General features: G+C 44.3%; 1 protein-coding gene across 1 annotated transcript; it reads right to left on the bottom strand.

Annotated features, from left to right (window-relative positions):
• Positions 1-1,655: 1,655 nt before the first annotated feature.
• On the bottom strand, positions 1,656-20,089 carry HMGCS2 (3-hydroxy-3-methylglutaryl-CoA synthase 2). The gene is made up of 10 exons (XM_032303120.1): positions 19,918-20,089; positions 15,229-15,683; positions 11,702-11,827; positions 10,970-11,134; positions 9,479-9,644; positions 7,499-7,669; positions 6,429-6,535; positions 5,693-5,818; positions 3,820-3,931; positions 1,656-1,982 (listed from the first exon to the last, which is right to left on the bottom strand). The coding sequence occupies exons 1-9, from the start codon at positions 20,019-20,021 to the stop codon at positions 3,825-3,827; spliced, it is 1,527 nt and encodes a 508-aa protein (XP_032159011.1). The 5' UTR covers positions 20,022-20,089; the 3' UTR covers positions 1,656-1,982; positions 3,820-3,824.
• Between the last annotated feature and the right edge of the window lie 758 nt (positions 20,090-20,847).

The raw sequence follows: 20,847 nt of genomic DNA, 5'->3' as shown, positions 1-20,847 counted from the left end.
TGAGATCATGACCTGGCTCAAGGCAGACGCCTAACGACTGACCCACCCAGACGCCCTTGCAGGGAAAGTCTTTGCCTGTCAGTGTTATCTGGACAAGGAAACAAATGGTAGGAGCAGGCCCGAGGGTGAGCATGGGACAGGGTGACAGGAAATCCTTCCCTCCATGGAGGGGAGGGCTTTGTTCTGCAGCCAGCAGGCATCCATTTCAATGAAGTGCTCCCAGAGCTGCCATAGGAAGGCCTAGGGCTCAGTACCAAAGCTGGTGAAGAATCGGACCCGAGGTGGGCCAGGAATCTCGGTCTGCGTGGTGGTGGAGGCAATGACCGATGGCGTTCTGAGTGCTTGGAGTTGAACCAGGGCTGATAATCACCTGGCATACTTGGGGCACGGGCAGCATCCGTTCAACCCGTCAGCACCCTGACACCCTCATTGTCAGATCTTATTCTCACTCCCACATCGTGTCCAAAGGACTCCTGAGTGGAGACACCGGGTGACATGAAGGGCCTGGTTGCTAAGGCCGATGGAGGCAGTTTCAGCACCAAGATCCCCCAGTGAGCTCCATATGGATAGATGGCAAGGCCCAGAGACTTATTGTGAGTAGGGGCTTTTGCCAGTGACTCTGCCACCACACCAGAGAGCTTAGGGAAAGCATATGCTGTCTTGTGGGAATGCCATCTAGACTAAGGGCCTCCAGGCAGCTCGCAGGGGAGGAGCTACGGCTGGCAGAGACGGGCAGTTGATGGAACAGGAGGCGTTCAGCACGCACCTGGAGAGAGGACTGGGGAAGTCAGCTGAACTCCTCCTGAGTTCTGAACTCAGATCGGGTTTATCTTGGATTTTCTGGTGCATGTGGGGATATGAACAGCCTTGGGCCAGCCGTGAAGTGGGCGGGCTCAGCATCCCGTTCCCTTCTGCCCCGTGCCCCCTTATCTCTGGCAACCCCCCTCCAAGCCAGCGCTGTTTCCCACCAAAGGAAGCCAGCTGCTTTTCTACAAAACGGGGCAGCTGAGGAAGCTTTTTAAAAGACCTGGTATCCTTCCTCCCCCTCCCACACCCCTCCCCAGCTCATGGACCCTTGCTACTTTATAAGAGGGTGCTGGAATAAGCAGTGGCCTAACCCAAGGGAGACAAAGCGATCTCTAGCAGAAGAATTCCCTGCTAGGTATCAAAATGCATTTTTTTTCTTTTTTGGCTGGAGGAGTCAAGAGCATGCCACATTAACCTCTGCTTGGTGTGTATTTGGCCAGAGACACTGGCAAGGCCTGGGCAAGGAGCTGCAGCCGCCCTTGAGGGCATTTCTGGCCGGGTCTACAGGTGGCGTCTTTAGAACAGGGAAGGAAGCTGGGCGCAGAGGCCATGTGTCCCCACCTTTGTTCTCCTGTACTTCTTGGAGAATGGAATGGGATGGGGACGGGGTGTGTGAGGTGAGCACTCAGTGGTGGGGGCAGGTGGGGGTCACGGAGAGTAGGGCCCTCAGAGCCGGGGGGTCTGGCAGTCTCCTCAGCATGTCAGCTGGTGCCTGTTTTGAGCCCTGGTTTTCCCAAACAATGCAATGAGGGACTGCCTCCTTCTGAACTTTTGGGTTGTGTTGTATGGGCTTAGTACCAGCTGCAACATCTAGAAACTGATGGAAAAACTTAAGAAATGAGTAAAGATACAACAGCACAGAAATCTAGTAATGATAATAATGGCCACAAGGGAACGTGACAGGCAAAGTTATCTGGATTGTTTCCCCAGTTCCAGAGAGCAAGATTTCTGGGCTAGGCTTTCTTTGCACCCCTCTTCCACAGAGGACCCCTGTGCCACCATTAGCCCTGAGAAAGGCAGAAAAGACTGCTAAGGACGACCCCTCACTCCCCCAGGCTGCTGCTTCTGGGGACTATGGTGTCCAATCCAATTCATTTCCATCTAAGAGTGGGCTTTTTAAAAGTAGGATCCATGAGCACAAACTCTGCTACTGTAGATTTTCCAGGAACCATGGTCTGTAGAAATTAAAGAGACAAAAAAAAGGACATTCAGTGTGAGCCTCATCCCAGGCATCCCTCCGGCCGTGCTCCCAGTACCTGTGTCTTGTCTGAGGTAAGACTATGCTGAGGGATCTCCTGCCTGCATCATGAGGTCTGGGGGGCTCTGCTGCCAGCCCAGCTCCATGCCTGGATGCCTGAGCCACCTGCGTCCAACGTCACAGGAGCCAGGGGAGAGGGGCAGGGACCCTGTGATACATTCCGCCTAATGGAAGAGAGGGTTGGATAGGCTGGACAGTGAAGAGACACCGCCACAGAGTGGAACACTGACAGAAAACCTTTCATTCGCTTAAGATTTCATTGTTGTGAGGTCCTTGCTTGTGTGAGCCATCAGCACGAGATAAGGACCAGAGTCCCAACTTTCCTCCTCAGAGGTACAATGCTTGAGGACCATGAGAGGGAGGGAGCCTGATTTAGAAACTTGCCCTTGAAAATCCCAAATTTCTCTCTCTCTCCTTCTGATGACTGAACTACCCATTGACACATCTAATTGCCCCCTCTTTGCCATTGACTTGCCCTTAGGAATCCTATTACAAGCCAGCAGGCACACAAATGACTTAGGGGCGGTGTCCAAGTCTGTAGCCCTGGATACTGAGCTTGGAATCGGACCACATCTGCAGCCCTGGCCGGTGAGGCCCCTTGTCCACCCTGCTGAGCACTTAACATCACATTAGAGGAGGCCACGTGGGGCCGAGGGCATCCCGCCTACCCCGTGGTCTTCTTGCTTTGTCTGGGTATCTCCTTTTCCCCGTGGACTTCCTCCTCCTCCCCAGCTCCATGTCCCACCCTCGGCAAACCTTCTTCTACCCTTTACCTACCCAGAGAAGGGAAACAATAAACACACACACATATAAAGGAAGTATTTGGGGACTGTATTTGTTAAGATTTACAGGTTGTTGAAGAAATGGCTTCTCACGCCTCCATTCTGTTTGTTTTAGCAACTTAGAAGATAAACTGAAGGTAGATGTCTGGGTCCATGAACTATATGATTCTAACCCTTGCCCCCACCTTTTTTTTTTTTTTTTTAAGATTGTTTCTATTTATTTGACACACACAGAGAGAGAGAGAGCACAAACAGAGGGAGTGGCTGAGGGAGAAGGAGAAGCAGTCACCCTGCCCGAACAAGGAACACGGGACTTGATTCTGGGATTCCAAGATCATGACCTGAGCTGACGGCAGACACTTAAACCACTGAGCCACCCAGACACCCCCAAGATTCTCCTTCTAAACACTTGATTCTTCTTTAATAAGTATCCCAACAAGTCTCCCATCTCCTCTTCAGGCAGTCCTCTTGCAAGAAACCACCTCCAAAAACCCTTCACTGATTTTCCAAACCTCACTGCTTTTACCCAGGTGAGGCTCCCGCCTCCCGAGGCTTCTGGCCCCAACAGAATCCCCAACGCTGCATTTCTTCGTGAATATGTAGGAACCTTTTCTAAAGTCATTCATCTTTGTTCCTACCTTACCCCTTTTGAGGAATGGGTTCTGTAGGTTTCCCTAAAAGATGCCAATTTGGTTTCTATCACATTTCTAGGGGAGCTTCCTATCCTGAGCACATCAGGTAAACAAGTTGACTTTTCCCTGCATTCCAGAGTTTAAAATGTGCCCCTACCCCAGCTTTTGTCTTTCCAGGGCAAAGAGCCCCACCAGTTCTGGGTGGTCCTCATGATACAAACTCCCCACCCCCAATCATTTCCGAGCTATAGAACTTGTCTGGCCTGGTTACACTATTGGAACTGAATCTGTTTCCCAGAGGACAAACTTGATATCACTAACCCTACAGAATGTCACTTACCACCTTTAGACTGGTCGCCGGGCATACTTGCGACGATACAGCTCATCTACCCGCTCCAGGTACCACGTGCCGGGGAAAAGACTGCTTGTGTCGCCAGGTGGTGAGAAATTCACTGTGGCATGAGGAGAAGCAATACTTACTAAGAGGTATGTGACTTATTTGTGGAGCATAACAAATAGCATGGAGGACATGGGGAGATAGAGAAGAGGAGGGAGTTGGGGGAAATTGGAAGGGGAGGTGAACCATGAGAGACTATGGACTCTGAAAAACAATCTGAGGGGTTTGAAGGGGCGGGGGCATGGGAGGTCGGGGTACCAGGTGGTGGGTATTATAGAGGGCACGGATTGCATGGAGCACTGGGTGTGGTGCAAAAATAATGAATACTGTTATGCTGAAAATAAATAAAAAATAAATTTTAAAAATTTGCAAAATAAAAAAAATAAAAATAAAAAGTATCCAGTTGTAATAATAAAAAAAAAAAGAGGTACGTGAGGCTGGGAAGAGGAAAGAGTGCCAGGGATGCCTTCACCGTGAAGCTCTCCTGGCTGCGAGGCTGGCCACCTGTCCTAGCCCCAGCAGAGCCCTGGACCAGCCCAAGAACCAGAGGCAGTCATCTTGGATCTAGTACATAAGCCTCAGTTATGAGAAATTTTACTGTAGGAGTATGACGTGTTCCTACATTAAACGTGACCTTCCTCTCCTGAAATCCTCACCACGCTCTCTTGCTGGGGATACCTGCCTTGAGGTATGTATACCTCAGAGCTTCCTGTCTTCTAATAGACACTTCCTTCTTAGCCCTAAGTTCTCTGGCTCTGATTCACTGTCATATTTCTGTTCTTTGTTCAACAAAGTTCACCTCAGAAGTCCTATTTTTACTTTAATTGTTTTTCCTCTTTGACCTAAGATGTCCCTGTTCCAGAGTAGATGGATGACTACTAGGCCTAGGTTTTCTGGAACATTCCCAGATCCATGTACTCTATCTCCCTTTCAGATCCCATTGCAAGCCACGTGTCCAAAGTCTTGCTTAAGAAAATATGTTTTGCTTTGGTATTAAAACCACCATCTGGTCTCTCCAGTCATAACTTTTATTTTGTCTCCTTTTCCTTTGTTGCTTTTCTGGGCAATATTTTTTTCAAAGATTTTATTTATTTATTCGAGAGAGAGAGCACAAGCAGGGGAGAGGCAGAGGGAGAAGCAGGCTCCCCACTGAGCAGGGAGCGTGATGTGGGGCTTGATCCCAGGACTCTGGGATCATGACCTGAGCCAAAGGCAGATGCTTAACTGACTGAGCCACCCAGGTGTCCCACTGGGCAATATTTTGTTTTTATGTTCGGTAGGGAAAGGGGGCAGGTGCGCAGAGACAGTAATATCTGTCGATAATAGAACTTTTTTATGTACATGAACTCATTTAATCCGTGTGGCAGTCTTGCAAAGTTGGTATGATTTTAGAAATAAGACAACTGAGAAAACATCAATGATTTCCCCAAGAGCTACTGGGGATCACAGGTCGGTTTAGATTTGAATATCCAGCTTCAAAGTCCGGTCTACTTCAACGGTTGCATAGAGAGCAGTTTTAAAGACCATCTGCCAGAAGTCCTTGGGACTGCATTTTCCAGGATCCTGTTTTGAGTAGTTAGCTACAATCTATACTGGGAAGCCACATGCTACTGCCCACCTCTTCTCCACTCTGCCTCCTGCTTTCCCACCCAATTGTTGCCCCTTTGGGCCTAACAGATTCTCTCCCAATCATATTGTCTAGATATCTTCGCTCTGGACCACGGTAGTCCAGACTTCTGATGAATCCCCGGCTCTCTGCCATCAGCATGGAATCTTAGAAAATTTCCATCTCCTCTCTTCTCGTCCTTTTTCTTACCCTTATGGTAGAATTGTTCTCTTTGGTCCATTATTTCTGTGAATTCCTGAGGAGACATACGCTTCCGGGAGGCGAGGCGTTTTGGAAGGTCTGACATACTAGACACCAACTTCTCCAGGGGGGATCCTGGGAAACAAAGGCAAAATCGTTATTTCTGCGTCACTGTCATCGTCACTGCTGCCAGTCACGAGTTTGATAGAGAGCCAGGTGCTGTGGAGGCTCCAACCCTGGAGGACAGTGTTGTGTGTGGCTTGGAATGTCGAGAAATGATAAAGGTCATCAAACATAATGTTACTGAAACCTACTGGCAGACACACTCTGAGTTAAGGAATGTCCCGCAGGGTGTTTAGGTGCATACCCGCAATTACATCTCACAGAAAATAATCAACATATATTTACTGAAAATTTCAAATCCATAAACTTCCCTTGAACTAATTGCAACCAAACCGCCATTAATTACCTCCTGCCTGAACTGTTTGCTGGAACAATCTGACTGGTTTCCCACTTCCGCCTTCATTTCTCTTCAATCTAGTTCCAAGTAGTAGCCCACCAAATGCTTCAACTCCATAAATGAGACAAACTTACTCCATTGCTTAAATCCCTTCTGGGAGTCCCTCTGTTCTTAATCACAACATAATTCTGGCCATATGGGAGCCTCAGTAGTGAGGAGGAAGAGAGTGGTTTCTTTGACCAGATGAATCACACCAGAAGGGCCTAATAAAAAGACAGGACTCACCTGGAGAAGCGTCCTTGGACACTCGAAATGAAAAAAAACTTGCTGCCAAGCCAGAGCCATAAGAAAAGGCCCCAATCCTAGAGCCAGCCAGGTCTTGGGCAGAGTACCTGCAGGGAAAGAAAGCAAAATCCAAGAAGCACGCTGGCATAATTCTGCCCTTCAAATAAGCTACCAACCTACCACTCCAATCTAGTCAACCTCTTGCAAGTAGACATGGGCTCCAGGCACCCTGCACAAAGAGGGGCTTTTGGAAGACCCTGGGGATAGACCCAGAGAGAAGAAAACTTATCAGGAGGAGAGTGGCTAAAATCCAAGATACAGAAGACCCATTGAGCACAACAGAATTGGGAGCTTCTTGTCACCTATGGGGACAAGATGAATTCAGTGAACTCTGGTGTTTGGAGGTCAGACCACTTCAAGGCTTCCATGTTTTCTGGTAATGTTTCAGCAATATCCTCATCGGTAATCGTTTGATTGAGTTCATATATATCTATCTCCTATGTTATGTGCAGGTACTATAGTACCAGTATTTCCTATAAACCCCAGAAAATAGAGTATCAATAGAAATAACCACCAGTATCTGAGCACTTGCTGAGCTCTAGTGTTTTAATTCCTTTACCCACTGAGCGCTCATCAAAATGCTAGGAGGGACGTATTGTTAGTGCATATGCTTTATAGATGGGGAAAATGAAGCACATAGGGATGAAGTGTTTTTCCAAGATCAAAGCTAATAAGTGGTATTGAAACCCCAGCTGTGGGTTCTAAAGCTAGACTCTCTTAACCACTGTGCTTTACTAAGGCCAGAGATTTCAAATGGATGAGATAAAACTATGCACTGAAGTTCTGTTACATGCTTGCTGCATCCAAGCACACCTTAAACATTCCTTGACATCATACATTGTCACTTTGGAGACCATTACTTAATCCTGATAGTAGAGCTGTCTACACATGTCCCTTTGAAAGAAGTTTCTTTCATTATCTTTCCTTCCTTAAGAATTTCTGAACCGGAAGAGGAACCAAATTTGGTTGAGCCCTCTGACCTTGACCATCTGTTGGGGGGCAGTACTCACTGAGACAGAAGAGAGGCCAGACACCCATACAGGGATGAGGTGTACGTATTCCCATTGTGAGTGGAGAGGTAAAGGGAGGCCTTGGTCTTCTTGTTGAACATGTCCAGGGAAGCTTTTTGAAGTGCCTTATCCATGTCCTTGTTGGTGTAGGTTTCTTCCAGCGCTAGTCCCCTGAGAGGCAAGCAGAGGCATGGGCCAGGTGAGAGACCTCAGAAGGGGAGGGAGGCAGCAAGGGGGAAAAGTCAGAGCTCCTGGAGAGATTTCTAGGCACATGTTTGTTTTGTTTTGTTTTGTTTTGGTATGTTTGTTTTTTTACAGAATATTTAGAAATACAGACCAGCACAAAAAACAAAAAACAAAACAAAAAACCAATGTCACTAATAGCTGTACCATTCAGAGAGAGCCCTTAGGTCAGTTGTTCTTGTGGAATCTATCCCTGCCCTCAGAGGTTAACTAGAAAATAAAATCATGCTATATATTCCATTCAACATGCTTCCCTAACTAATTTTCTTTATGACATTAAATCAACTTCTCTAGCAATATTTTTAAAGGCTGCAGAATGAGTCATGATATGATGTGCCCTAATTGAACCAATCTCCCCATCCTGTCCTCACCAGTTAAAACTCTGCCTCTTCCCTCTTACACATGGAGTTGCTGAACCAAAAAGTGTGCACGTCTTTAAGGCCTTTGCTTTGTGTTTTCCTACTTCTTCCCACAGTCCTTGTGTCAATTCACACATCTACTGTTGTCCATTTTCCTCATTTCCTCTGAGTATTCAGATCTTTAAAAAGGCTATGTAAGGGGTGCCTGGGTGGCTCAGTGGGTTAAGCCTCTGCCTTTGGCTCAGGTCATGATCCCAGGGTCCTGGGATCGAGCCCCACATCAGGCTCTCTGCTCAGCAGGGAGCCTGCTTCCTCCTCTCTCTGCCTGCCTCTCTGCCTACTTGTGATCTCTGTCTGTCAAATAAATAAATAAATAATATAAAAAAAATAAAAAGGCTATGTAAGAAAAATGGTAGCTTCTTTAAATTTTTTACTAATGGGCAAGCACATTTGCAAAAGGGATAATGTGCATTTCTTCTTTGAGGAAATTTCTGGGGCATATCTTCTGCTCGTTTTCCTATTAGGGTCTCAGTATGGATGAGACTTCCATGTGTTAAAGATGTTAAGCTATTATCTTTGGCATATATTAGAATTTTCTTTCACGGGGCAGGTCTAGTAATAGTGTTTATGCTCACTTTGATGTTTCAGGTAGTGGCAGGCTTCGTAGTAATTAGTAATAGGGGCAGATGTTGGTAGAATACTCCAAAACTTGAACTAAACAGCTACCATACCAAAAGGGAATATTTTCTTCCCATTGGGAACTGTGTATTGAAGATTCTTCTATTCTAAATGTCTTGGAGTAATTTCTCAATAAACAGTATTCTTCTAAGGGGGGGAGCTGGACTAACTCTGTTTCATAGATGGGGGAAAATAAGGCAACAGGCAAGACATTAATTCAACAATGGTAATTGAGAATGAGACTTGATGCTCCCAAGTTGCCATCCTGTACTGTGATTATTTACTTCTAGGTATTTCTGTCTATACAGACTGGAATATCATGGAGTCATATTTACTATGGTATCCCTAGAGTTAGGTATGAAGTCTGGCATATAGTTGATGTTCATAAAATGTTTGCTGACTAAATGTTTTAGCTATACTCCCTTTCCCCTTTTTTTAATTCTCTGAAGCTTCTGATAGCCAGCCACTTGATCTAGAGGTGCTGGTAAATTCCCTGTGTTCCCTGAGATAAAAGATGGGGGAACCCCATGTAGACCATAACCCAATAAGTCATGTATGAACTTGGTGTCCTTTCTATTGTGTTGGAAGATTGTTCTTTTCTCACCCCCATGGTTGGCTGGTGGTACAGACTCAAGGAGTAAGGAAATCTCATCCTTCCTCAGCCCTCAAGAACCTCCAGGGTTCCCCAAAGAGGACCCACCTGAAGGCCTCAAGCCCCTTATAGAGGCTGGTCTGCGTGTCGCTGCTGGTTGACAAGAAGTCATTGAACATCAGGCGAGCCAGGGATTTCTGGACCATCTTGCAGAAGGGCGTGTGAAAGATCATGAACTGTAAGTCATCAAGAGTGAAAGGCCGATTGATGCCAGCTGGAAGAAGAAGTGTGAAAACAAGGATGTGCCATGGCCAATGAGCCACTTAGACCTACACTCCAAGACCGAAGTGTTCCAAGGGACATGAGGTGTCCCAGGGAACCAGCTCCTACCTTCAGCAAACACATGTAAGTTGTTCATTCACTTAAGCACTCTACTTATGAAGAAAGACGGGAAACAAACAAGCATTTTCTTCCTGTCTACTATTGCCAACCTTTATGACAGATAATTCCTCCAAATCAAACTAGTCTTGTGTTACTTTCTCTGTTTTTCAGAAGAGGAAACAGAGTCTCTAAAATATGAAGTGAGGTCATGTGTCCAAGTTTACTCAGCTTGAAAATGGCTGGCTTTGGATTTAGGTTCTGATGTTTCTGACTCTATAGACACCCCAGACTGTCTCTTAGAGCTGAGGGCCAAAGCAACATCAATCAAATTCCACACAAGGTTAGGGAGCAAAATGAGAATGCTGAAAGAATACAGAGCTGGTGAGAGCAGTTAGCCAAGAGCAAGTTTACAGTGGATGGAAGGTAGGGAAGTCCAAGTCCACTGCCTACCTGTAGGGGCCAGCCGTGGTGGCTGGCAGCCCTCTCAGAGCAGTGGAAAGGGGCAAGAAGTGGCTCCTCAGGCCACTCCCTAAAGCATCCATGCTCTGACACTTCCACACATGCCTTTTTCCACTGAAAACTGCCTGTCACAGATGCACTTCTGGTCATAATAAGAACCCTTTGATTTTTTTAGAGTGCTCTGAACTTTTAAAATAAAGTTTATTTCCTTTCTGATTATGAAAGCAGCCCATATTTTCTTAGCGGGAGAACTCGGAAATAAAGGTGAAAAGAAAATTAACTTGTAACATTATCATCCAAAGAAAAATCAGCAACACTTTACTATACTGAAAATAGAGATAAGATTTCTCAACATCGGCTGGCCTTTAAAAGGCAGCAAACTACAAATGGTGAGTTAAATCACTCCTGACTTCAACAGAAGCAAATCTTAGCCCCAGTAGGATATGGTTACACTGACTCACCACAGTACCTCCCCAGGTGGCTCACAGTCACTGGTTTCCTACTGATGGCTTTGGTCCTAGCTTGTTTAATCTCTTGCATGCAGCTCAAGTAAGAGGCAGCTGCATACTTGAATTGGAAGCTTCTAGATGGACTTTTTTTTAGCATAGACCCATGAAAGGGTATAAGAGGAAGGGGACATGAAGCCATGCTCTTGAGATCGTTTTTGAAGGACAGAAGAAACCTTGTCTTAAGCTTTTAGGACCAACTTTTTGTCCCCTAGTAATAGAGTCCCCACGTTCTGCCCTCTGAGCCCCATACCTTGTTTCCACTGGTTCTGGATTTTTTGACGGTATAATGTGTAACATCTGTCCAAGGCCCGTAGGTAGCACTGGATGGAGAGCTTCCCATCCACTATCGGGTACTCTGAAGCCGCATCTGGTTTGTAGAAGTCGTAAACGTTCTCCATGTGGGTTCCTCTAAGCCCTGGCAAGGCACACAGGGGGATTCAGGACTGTATGATGTAGCCCCCATGGAGCAGAGAGGATAGGGAGACATCCACTAACATTTCCCTGGCTTTTCTCTGCCTGAGCCCACTCAACATCCCGCCCACATTCAAAGGGAATTGAATAGATGGTTGCTCTTATATAAATGAGATCTATTATTTCCCTTTCCATACCTTTAAGGCTTTAACAAAATCTGGAATAGATGCCAAAAGTCTCAAAGGAGAACCTTTCTCCTTATACCCAATTATCTTCTTTCATCTTCAATTGCCAGTCTAGCACCTTAAAGGTCCTGGTCTGCGGCAACAATGTTACTCATTCTATGCATCATGATCCCAATATGTGATGGTGAAGAAGAGGAAATCTTGATGATCCCTCTGTTCCCTTCCTCCCTGCCCATGGCTCCCCAGTCCAGCCTTCTGAAGGCATGTGATCTCATCTTCAAATCCACACTTCAGTCCTATGTAGGGGATATGCCAACTTGGATTGGGAACTATGCATTAGCTGTTCACAGTCTCTTGGTACCACATTTCCACAGTTTACCACAGACCTCTCTCAAGAGCTAGAGGGGCCTTGGGTCCAACCAGCATGGCCACAGCTCCAGCCCCACCTGTGGGGCGAGCGTTACCACTGGGATAGACAGCAATGTCTCCGCAGACCACCATTGCATAGCGACCTGTAATGAGAGACAAGAAGTAATTATCTCTACTCGAGAACACGACCAAAATCTCGAGTAGACAGAGTGCTTCCTGTGAGTCAGGCACAATTTTAAGTACTGAAGATAGAACAGTGAACAACAACAAAAAAAATCCTTTCACTCATGATCAGCCTATAAATCAGGCACAGTTATTCTCTCTTCATCAACAAAAAAATGGAGGCCCAAAGATTTTAAGTAACTTGGCCCAAGCCACCCAGCTAATAGATGGTATGATAAGGATTCAGAGTCAGGATTCCAAATTCACTGAAACCCAAGAATCTTCTTTTAAGTATTGTAACAACTCCAACTCCGACAAAAAGTATTGTTATATATATATATAGATAGATATAGATATATCTATATCTATATCTATCTATATATATATATAAAGAGAGAGAGAGAGAATGAGAATGAGTTTGGAAACTATAGAAAAGTATTTAGAAGCTGTTAAAGAAAAGATTAGTAAATTTTACAATCTAAAAATTCAAACTTTTTACAGAAACAAACTTGGACAAACTGGGGAAGTATTTAGACTACTTACAACCAACTAAAAGCTCTTTTCCTTCATTTATAAAAGTCTCATAAAAAACCCCAAAGTACGTAATGGGAAAATGGTCAATGAACATCCAAAAATACTGAAGCATTTTTATAATGAAAACAGGGCAAATCCTTATTTTTCCATATTAAATTGACAAAGATTAGAAAACTTAACAATACTTATCGTAGGGATATACTTTAGTACAACATCTCGAGAAACAATTTGGCACAGTCTTTTTTTCAAAGGATTTTTATTTATTTATTTGAGAAAGAGAGAGAGAGCTCGAGCATAAGCAATTGGGGAGGGATAGAGGGAGAAGTAGATTCCCTGCTGAGCAGGGGTTCCTAACCTGGGGCTCCATCCCAGGGAACTGGGATCATGACATGAGCCAAAGGCAGACACAACCAACTGAGCCATGCGGGTGCCCCAATTTGGCACATTCTACTAAACTTTTATATCAACATATCTGGCAATTCCTTTTCTAGGAATCTAGTCTTACAACACATTCTCACAAGCATGTAATGCTATTATGCAATGTTTATTAAAAGATTTTTTAATAATTGCAAAAAATATACAGAACCTAAATATCCATCAGCATGGAACTAATTAAATAAAGTTTGGCATATTAATCAAAAAATATTGTAAGGCTTTTAAAAGATGAGATAGACTTTATACATATTGGTATGGGATGACCTCTAAGACATCATGGAGGTGAGGAAAAATATGTACAATGTTAAAAACCAAAACTGAATAGTTATATATGTGTATACTTGCTAGAACAAAGAAAAATTCTGGAAGAATACATAGAAACCATTAGTGTGAAATTCTGGAAAGTCGTAATAGGGTGTCAAAAGAGAACTTTTTCTTTGCTTTACACTCATTTGTGTATATGTATTTATTTCAACTATGCATTTCAGTTACTTTCACTTAAAAAAAAAGACAAGAAAAATGAAGTCTTCTGGACAATCTGAGGCTGTGCCACTTTTTCCTTTCCTCAAAACCTACTGTCTCTATGGGGTGATTTGGAACTTCCTGGTGAGTCCCAAAACTGCCTTTGCTCATCCGAGAAACCCCAGCTGGATGGTTGGTCAGATCAAAGCAGACATCCCATCTACACTGGCTTTGCTTGGTCTTGGTGGTTGCCATTAGCTTCAAGCTTAAATATGCTTTTTGTTTTGGTACAGACTAATGATTCACATCTCAATAGTTTATTTTTTCCTCCCTCTAAACAAGACATCCTGTTAAAGAAGGAATACCCTGCCTCTCAGCAGAATCTACTCATTGGAAATGACATAATTAAAGCTGATGATGTTCCCAAACAAGGTTCTGATTTTTGGTTAAAGGCTGGTGACTATCTCTTGCCCTTCATTTCTACTTCCCAACTAATTGCATGGTTGGAAATATTGGTGGTGATGGCAGTAGGGGTTACCAAACAGGAAAAACGCTCTAAAAACAGATTTGATGATGTAGAGACTAGAACATTCCAAATCAATGGAACTGTTGATGGTGAGGCTATTCAAGGCATTCCAAAACAATACTGAATGAATTGGAGCATGTGGGTGGCTCAGTTGGTTGAGCATCTGACATGTGATCTCAGCTCAGGTCTCTGTCTCAGGTTCCTGAATTCTGGCCCTCACTGGGCTCCACACACAGTGTGGAGCCTCCTTTAAAAAAAAAATACTAAATAGGTGTGTGGAATTACACTGCACAGCAAACTGTCCAACATTTCTTGGCTTCTCTTTGAAATAAAGAATATTGAATTAGATAATCTCCAAGGTTCCTGCTAACATTAAGAGTTTATAATTAATGTTAATTATGGCTTCTACAGTTTTAAATTCCAGTTTCCACTCAGCATACTAAGTGCCTTGACTGCCCAGATAATCTCTGTAGATCTCTTGTACAGTCCTTTTACCAGCCTTGCAAGGGAGGTTGCCTAATAAAACTATGAGGCTTGAAGTGGTTAAGGGACTTGTCAGCAGTTATCAACAGAGCTAGATTCTAAACTCTCAACTTGTACTGTTTCCTTTGGATCTTTCTTGCTATCACAACAGGGGGTTCTTCCTCCAGTATAACATCCAGAGAAGATGTAAGAAACAAGGTAATGTTAATATGTTAAGCAAAAACCATGGGGTGCCCAAGTATTTCAGTGGGTTAAGTGTCTGACTCTTGATTTCAGCTCAGGTCATGATCTCAGAATCATGGGATCATGCATCAGGCTGCACGCTCAGCACAGAGTCTGCTTATCCCTTGCCCTCTACTCCTCTTCCCTTAAGATTAAATAAATAAAAAAACCTTTTTATAAATAATGTTAAGCAAAAAGCAATTTCCTAGCAAGTAGCCGAGGGAGTAAGAGAATATATACTCTGTATAATAGTCTATCCTGTGATTCTTTTTTTTTTTTTAATTCTGTGATTCTTTGGGTCTCCTCCTACCAGCATGTTTTCCCCTTAATACCTAAACTTGTTTAACTCTCTCTCAGAGGCTTAGGAGAACCTTATGAGAAATAGGAATATATTGGATTTGGTTTGGCGTCTCACTCCTGCCTAACACTGTGTAAGATATCAGATCCCCCAGTTTCTCATGTGTAAATCATGCATAACACCCACTTCCTAGGCTGTTGGAAGGACTAAATGAACTATGTGCCCATGCTACCTAGTTAACAGTATACAGTTACACAAGTCTAAGTGGTAATCATCATTGTGGTTTTTGATGACAAGAACAGCTGTGTGAGTAAGCTGTCCTTCCCTCCCTGATGAAACCACTGGGGAAATGGAGAAACAAAACTTAGGATTCAGCCTCTAACCCAGTTCCTTTCTTACATAAGGTCTTGGGAAGCACATACCATCCCAGGAGCTGGACTCTATCCAGTTGGCAGCGTTGAAGAGGGAGGCAGTGCCACCGTAGCAGGCATTGGTGGTATCTATGCCCTCAATGTCAGTGTTTCCTGAGTCCTGGAAGAGCTCCATGAGCACTGTTTTGACAGCCTTGGACTTGTCAATGATGGTCTCAGTGCCCACTTCCAGCCGTCCCACAGAGTCCCATGGGAGCTGTGTGCGCTCCATCAGCCGCTGCACGACCGTCAGGCACAGGGAGTTGATGTCCTCCTGGACTGAGCAGAAGCCCATATGGGTTTGGCCTAAGCCCACCGTGTACCTCCCTGCTTCCACATTGTTAAACTTCTCCAGGTCTGTTTGGTCCACATACTGGGCTGGGAAATAGACCTCCAGAGCAAGGATGCCCACATCCTTTGGCCAAGTATCTGTTTTGGCCAAGGGGACAGCAGGGATGGTTGAAAACCTGTAATGGAGATAACAATCAAAATCCTATTAATGGTGTCCAGCCAGTCTCCTCAAAATACAATACAGCAATCATCTCTTTCATTTTTTGTCTATTTTGAAGCTATATTATCAGATGAATGCAAATGTGAGGTGGTTATCTTTCTGTTAAATTAGCACTTTTAACCTTATTAAATGTCCCTTTTTAATTCATTTTTGTGATATTCCTGTCACAAAATCTACTTCTCCTGATATTAAGAAAGCTGCCTTAGTTATTATTATTATTATTATTATTATTATTATTATTACTGTTTGCATGGTGTATCTTTTGTTGTCCTTTTATACTTTTAACCTCTCAGGTCTTTATATTTAACACACATCTCTCCTAAACAGCACATAGTTAGAGTCTTTTTTTGTTTGTTTTTTTAACAAGCCTTACAGTATTGGTGCTTTAATTGGAGTAACTGGTCCAATTATATTTATTGTAATGACTAATATAGATGGGATTAAATCTACTGTCTCACTCTTTATTTCCATTTGTCTCACACGTCCTTTGTTTATTTCTTCTTTCCTGCATTCTTTTGGATTAAATAAGTATTTATTATTCCATTTTCTCTCCTTTTTTTCTTTTAGTAATGATCTCAGAGATTACAATATGCTTGCTTGGTTTATTGTAATCTAACTTACATTAACACTTCTGTTTTTTGAACAGTGAAAAACCATACTTTAACTTCCTTTATCCTTTCCATCCCTTTGAGCTATTGTTGTTATGTGGTTTACTTCTACACATGTTATAAACCTCATAGGACATAACTTGAAAAATCTCATTCAGTTTTAAAGTGCTCCTTTCAAAAAAAAAAATGCCCCTCTCCTCACTCCTTTTCTCCTTGTTTCTTCTTACTACACAAGAACACACCTATTGTTTTTTCTACTTTTTAAGGAAGCTTCCTGCTTGATTCCATCCTCTCTGCCTTTTCTGATTGGGCCTCCGAATATTCATGGAGCACATCCAACGCAGTGTTGGGTTCCAGATGCACAGTAGAGAAGAAGGCATCCTTTGTGGCCACCAAGAGAGCATAGTCTAATGGAACAGGCAGGTATTCAACAGCTAAATACATGGTATAACAAACAAAGGCTGTGCGCATACAGAGGACAGAGAGAAAGATTCTACATGGGAGCAGAGAGAAAATGGGGGAGGGGTCAGTGGAAGAGGGAAAAGATAATCCGTTTCTTTCCTGGACCTACCCACCTCTCTCCTAATACCTGACTCCTAATATCTTGGTGAAATTCTGGAGTTTCTCCGTCCAGCTTTAAGTACAGAAATCACCAGGTCCACCTCCAACTGTTCCTACATGAAAATACCTGAAATCTGGTTACTTTACTAATACTCTTCATTTTGCAGATGGTGAAAAAAATCAAGGCAAGCATTGGTGAAGTGTTGTGCTCAGAGTACCTTCATGGTTACTCATGTATTAGAAATAGCCTGTCCTTTCACCACCTTGGGTGCCACCAAAGCACTCATGAGTGCCACCAGACTCCTTTGACTCATACCTAGCTATAGAATGCCTAACCATTGTGAGTGAGAGGATGGCTCCACAGGCCTACACATTTAGCTCTATGCCACAGGAACTGTAGCTCAGATTGAGTGTGTCTGTCAATCACCCTGAGGATTCTGGACTTCTGGTAAATCCCAGTTCTCCCATCAGAAAGGTCGCTGAGACAAAGTGTATCACAAGATCATAAGACAATGAGGCAAAGTATAAATGTTCACCCACATCTGATAAGAGAGGTTTGGAATTTAGTTATCTGCCCTATTTATTTGGTGTTCCCCAGATAATTGGAGTTTGTACTCTCAAATATTTGTGGAGAATCTTACCCAGTATGTTGGAGCTAATGGTTAGCCAGCAGAGGTCCTGCACTTGGCTGACTCTCCCCTCAGCCTCATTATCATTCTGTCTTCTCATTCTCAATTCTGCATTCTCATTCTCTCTCCCTTCCTTTCTTTCCAGTTAGAATTCTAAGCTTTCAAGGAGAGGCTCTAAGAATCAGTCACCTGTTAACTTTTGAAACTGTCTTAATAGGGGGCTATTTCTGGAAAAGGATTCTAGAGCCTTGAAGAAGAGTTAGCATGTAGAGGCTTCCAGAAAGATCAGACCACTGGAGTTAAGAGTGCTCTTCTTATCTGTATATTTTCTCTAGGAAACTTTATTTAATCTAAAATTGGTATTGTTCTGAGGTTGCTTGGTTTAAGAATATGCATTAAGATTTTCTTTCTTTATTCCAATTCTCCTTCTGTTTCAAAATTCACCATTACATGCCAGGCACCGTGCTAGTGAGAGGCTGCCGAGGTGGAGAGAGTTGACAAAGAAAAGAGGAGGTCAACGATCTGAGGACTTCCTTGACCAGTGGGAGTAACAAAAGGGCACATACATGCATACCCCAGCTGGGACTCAGAATGTGATAAGGACCTCAAGAGGAATATAGGCAAAATCACACCGGAGTTTGGAGGAAGCAGAGATTTCCTGTGGTTGGTAGGCTCAGAAAAATCTTCATGGAAGAGGCTACATTTGAGACTGACTTTGATGGGTGAGCGGAACTTCTGCTGGTAAAGAACTGGAGGGGGGTTGGAGGAGGTGGTAGTCACAGTGGGAGATGACTGAGCAAGTAAGGTAGAGTGGAGAGTGAAGGTGATTAGGGACACAGCACATGTGAAAAGCAGGTGGGACCGTCAAGCGGATGGCACCACTCTTCGTTAACCTGCAGGGAAGCATCGTTAACCATGTGATGGGAGCAGTTCTTGGGTTGGATTGAGAGCCGAGGCAGGTTGCAGAAGAGGAGACCGATATACAGAGAAAGAGAGACTCATAGGAAAGATCCTTAATACTCTTTCAGACCACAGAAAACAGGATGAGCTGTGGGTACACTGGAAAAGGGTAATGTGTCAGCCAAGGATGCCTGAAGGAGGGGCAGGTTGGATGAGTTCTGAGGTTTGTCTTGCTGGGCAGCAGCCCACTGTTACTTACTGAAACAAGCAAACCCATGTCAATCCTTTCCTCTCAGATGCAAGAACAGGTCAAATGCTGAGCTGGGACATTTGGCCTGTCTAAAGAGGGTGAAGGAGGGTATGAACAATGGCAGAGAGTGAGGAAGAAAATAAGAAGGCTAAGGAGCGTCATCCCCTACTCCACACATTCATGAATCCAGGTCTGGATCCCAGGCAAGGGAAGACACTGAGTCAAAGTCATTTTTCTAAGCTGTCATAAAGTGCAGTGTGGAAGTGGGAGAAATGGCTAGTCTCAGGGTACAGTCATGGTTCGGAGATTGAAGGCCCTAGCTATAGCTATTACCATCGGTGTTGGGAGGTTCCAAGCACATGGGCCAAGCTGGGGAGTGCTTACAAATACAAGGCATAAAAACAAACAAACAAACAAACAAATAAACAAAACAAATACAAGGCATGCATGTGTGCTTCTGTGCACAACACATTGCACACAGACATACACTCTTATATTAACACCCCATTCCCCCCTTTCACAAAATCAGAGGGCAGAGAAACAGGCTTCTGATCCCCAGCCCATTTGGAATCTTGCTGCAATGATTTGAAGCAGCTGGTTTGACCAACACTGCCATTGGCACAGAGCGCTATGGGTCTTGGCGGGAGCTGGAGGTAAAGGGGGAACGGTGGTGGAAAGAAGAATGCCAGGGGCCCTGGAACCGATATTTCCACTGTTTCATGCCGCTGGGCAGTGAAAGATGTCACCATCTATGAACAGCAGGTATCAGAGATTTGGGATCCTGGAATTCTAGCTGAGAGAGACCTACTGTCTGTTTAGAGAGGAGGTAACTGAAACCCTAACAGGTTAACTTGATCATGTAAGGCTGTGTACAAGCCTCGCCAACATTTCACTGGGATTCTAATGAGCTTTTCTTTATGGCAGGATTTCTTTTTTTTTTTTTTTTTTTTTTTTTTTAAATATTTTATTTATTTGTCAGAGCGAGAGAGGGAGAGAGACCGAGCACAGGCAGACAGAATGGCAGGCAGAGACAGAGGGAGAAGCAGGCTCCCTGCCGAACAAGGAGCCCGATGCGGGACTCGATCCCAGGACGCTGGGATCATGACCTGAGCCGAAGGCAGCTGCTTAACCAACTGAGCCACCCAGGCGTCCCTATGGCAGGATTTCTATCTACCTATCTTTTACTGGTTCTATGACACTTCTCAAAGTGTGGCCTGCACAGTCCCTGCGAACATGACTCACCTTTGGTGGGCTGTGGGAAGATGGCTAGCAGGTGAGATGAAGACGTCCTGCATTGCTGTCTTCACTTGCAAGACCCGCTTCACTGAAGTCAACAGCCGCTGCATTTCCAAAGGAACGAGCACAAAGCCAACAGTTCACAGCCCTTGGGAGAGTTGCCCAGCTGGGCCCCATTGGGCTTTATAGAGCTCTGAGACTCCTGCCTCTGGAAGCCCCGCCCCTGCTTATCGAGGCTCAGATGACTTCTAAAACTGGGCCAAAGTTCTCACTCAGAACATGGGCAAGTGGAAGGAAAATATCATCCCTCCAACTTGTACACAGCTGCCCTGATCCTAGGCACGTGAGGGAATGGATGGCTCTGATTCCTTTCTCAGGCTCTTGTGGTAGCTTTTCCTATGGCCAACCAGCTTGGATGGCTATGATCTTCCTTGTTGTCACACATCCTGGGGTAACTCCATTTGGCCTGTCTTGGACCCTAGCTCCTCATCGGGGTTACTATTGCTTGCTGTTCCAGAATGCTCTCTGTGGGGTTGCCTGTTATTATGTTAACACATTATGCATACTATGGAACATCTTTCAAAACTGAAAGGATGAATCTTTTAATAGCAGTCTTTTATGTAGTTAGGAGTAGATATAGACACACAGGCAAAGGCACGCAGGTAGAGGGATGTGGCGCACACCGTACCTCTCCTCTCTTTATTGCCACTCTTATGTATAGCTGTACACAACCTCCTAGTGAGCTGTACAGGAGTCGCAAAGGGGTAACAAGGACTTTCCTGAGGAGGAAAGGTCCACTTTACAGATGAGGCCAGTGATATGTAGTCAGACGACATGACTTTCCCAAAGACCTAAGGGACTGTCTTTTGACTCCAGATTCTGGTCTTTCCACTCTGCTCTTCTACTTCTTTGTGAAAAGTTTCCTGCCATCTGACC

This window comes from Mustela erminea, chromosome 10, assembly GCF_009829155.1.
Source record: "Mustela erminea isolate mMusErm1 chromosome 10, mMusErm1.Pri, whole genome shotgun sequence".
Taxonomy (NCBI): domain Eukaryota; kingdom Metazoa; phylum Chordata; class Mammalia; order Carnivora; family Mustelidae; genus Mustela; species Mustela erminea.
The sequence above is the reverse complement of the archived record's forward strand: the minus strand, read 5'-3'. Positions and strand labels throughout refer to the sequence as shown.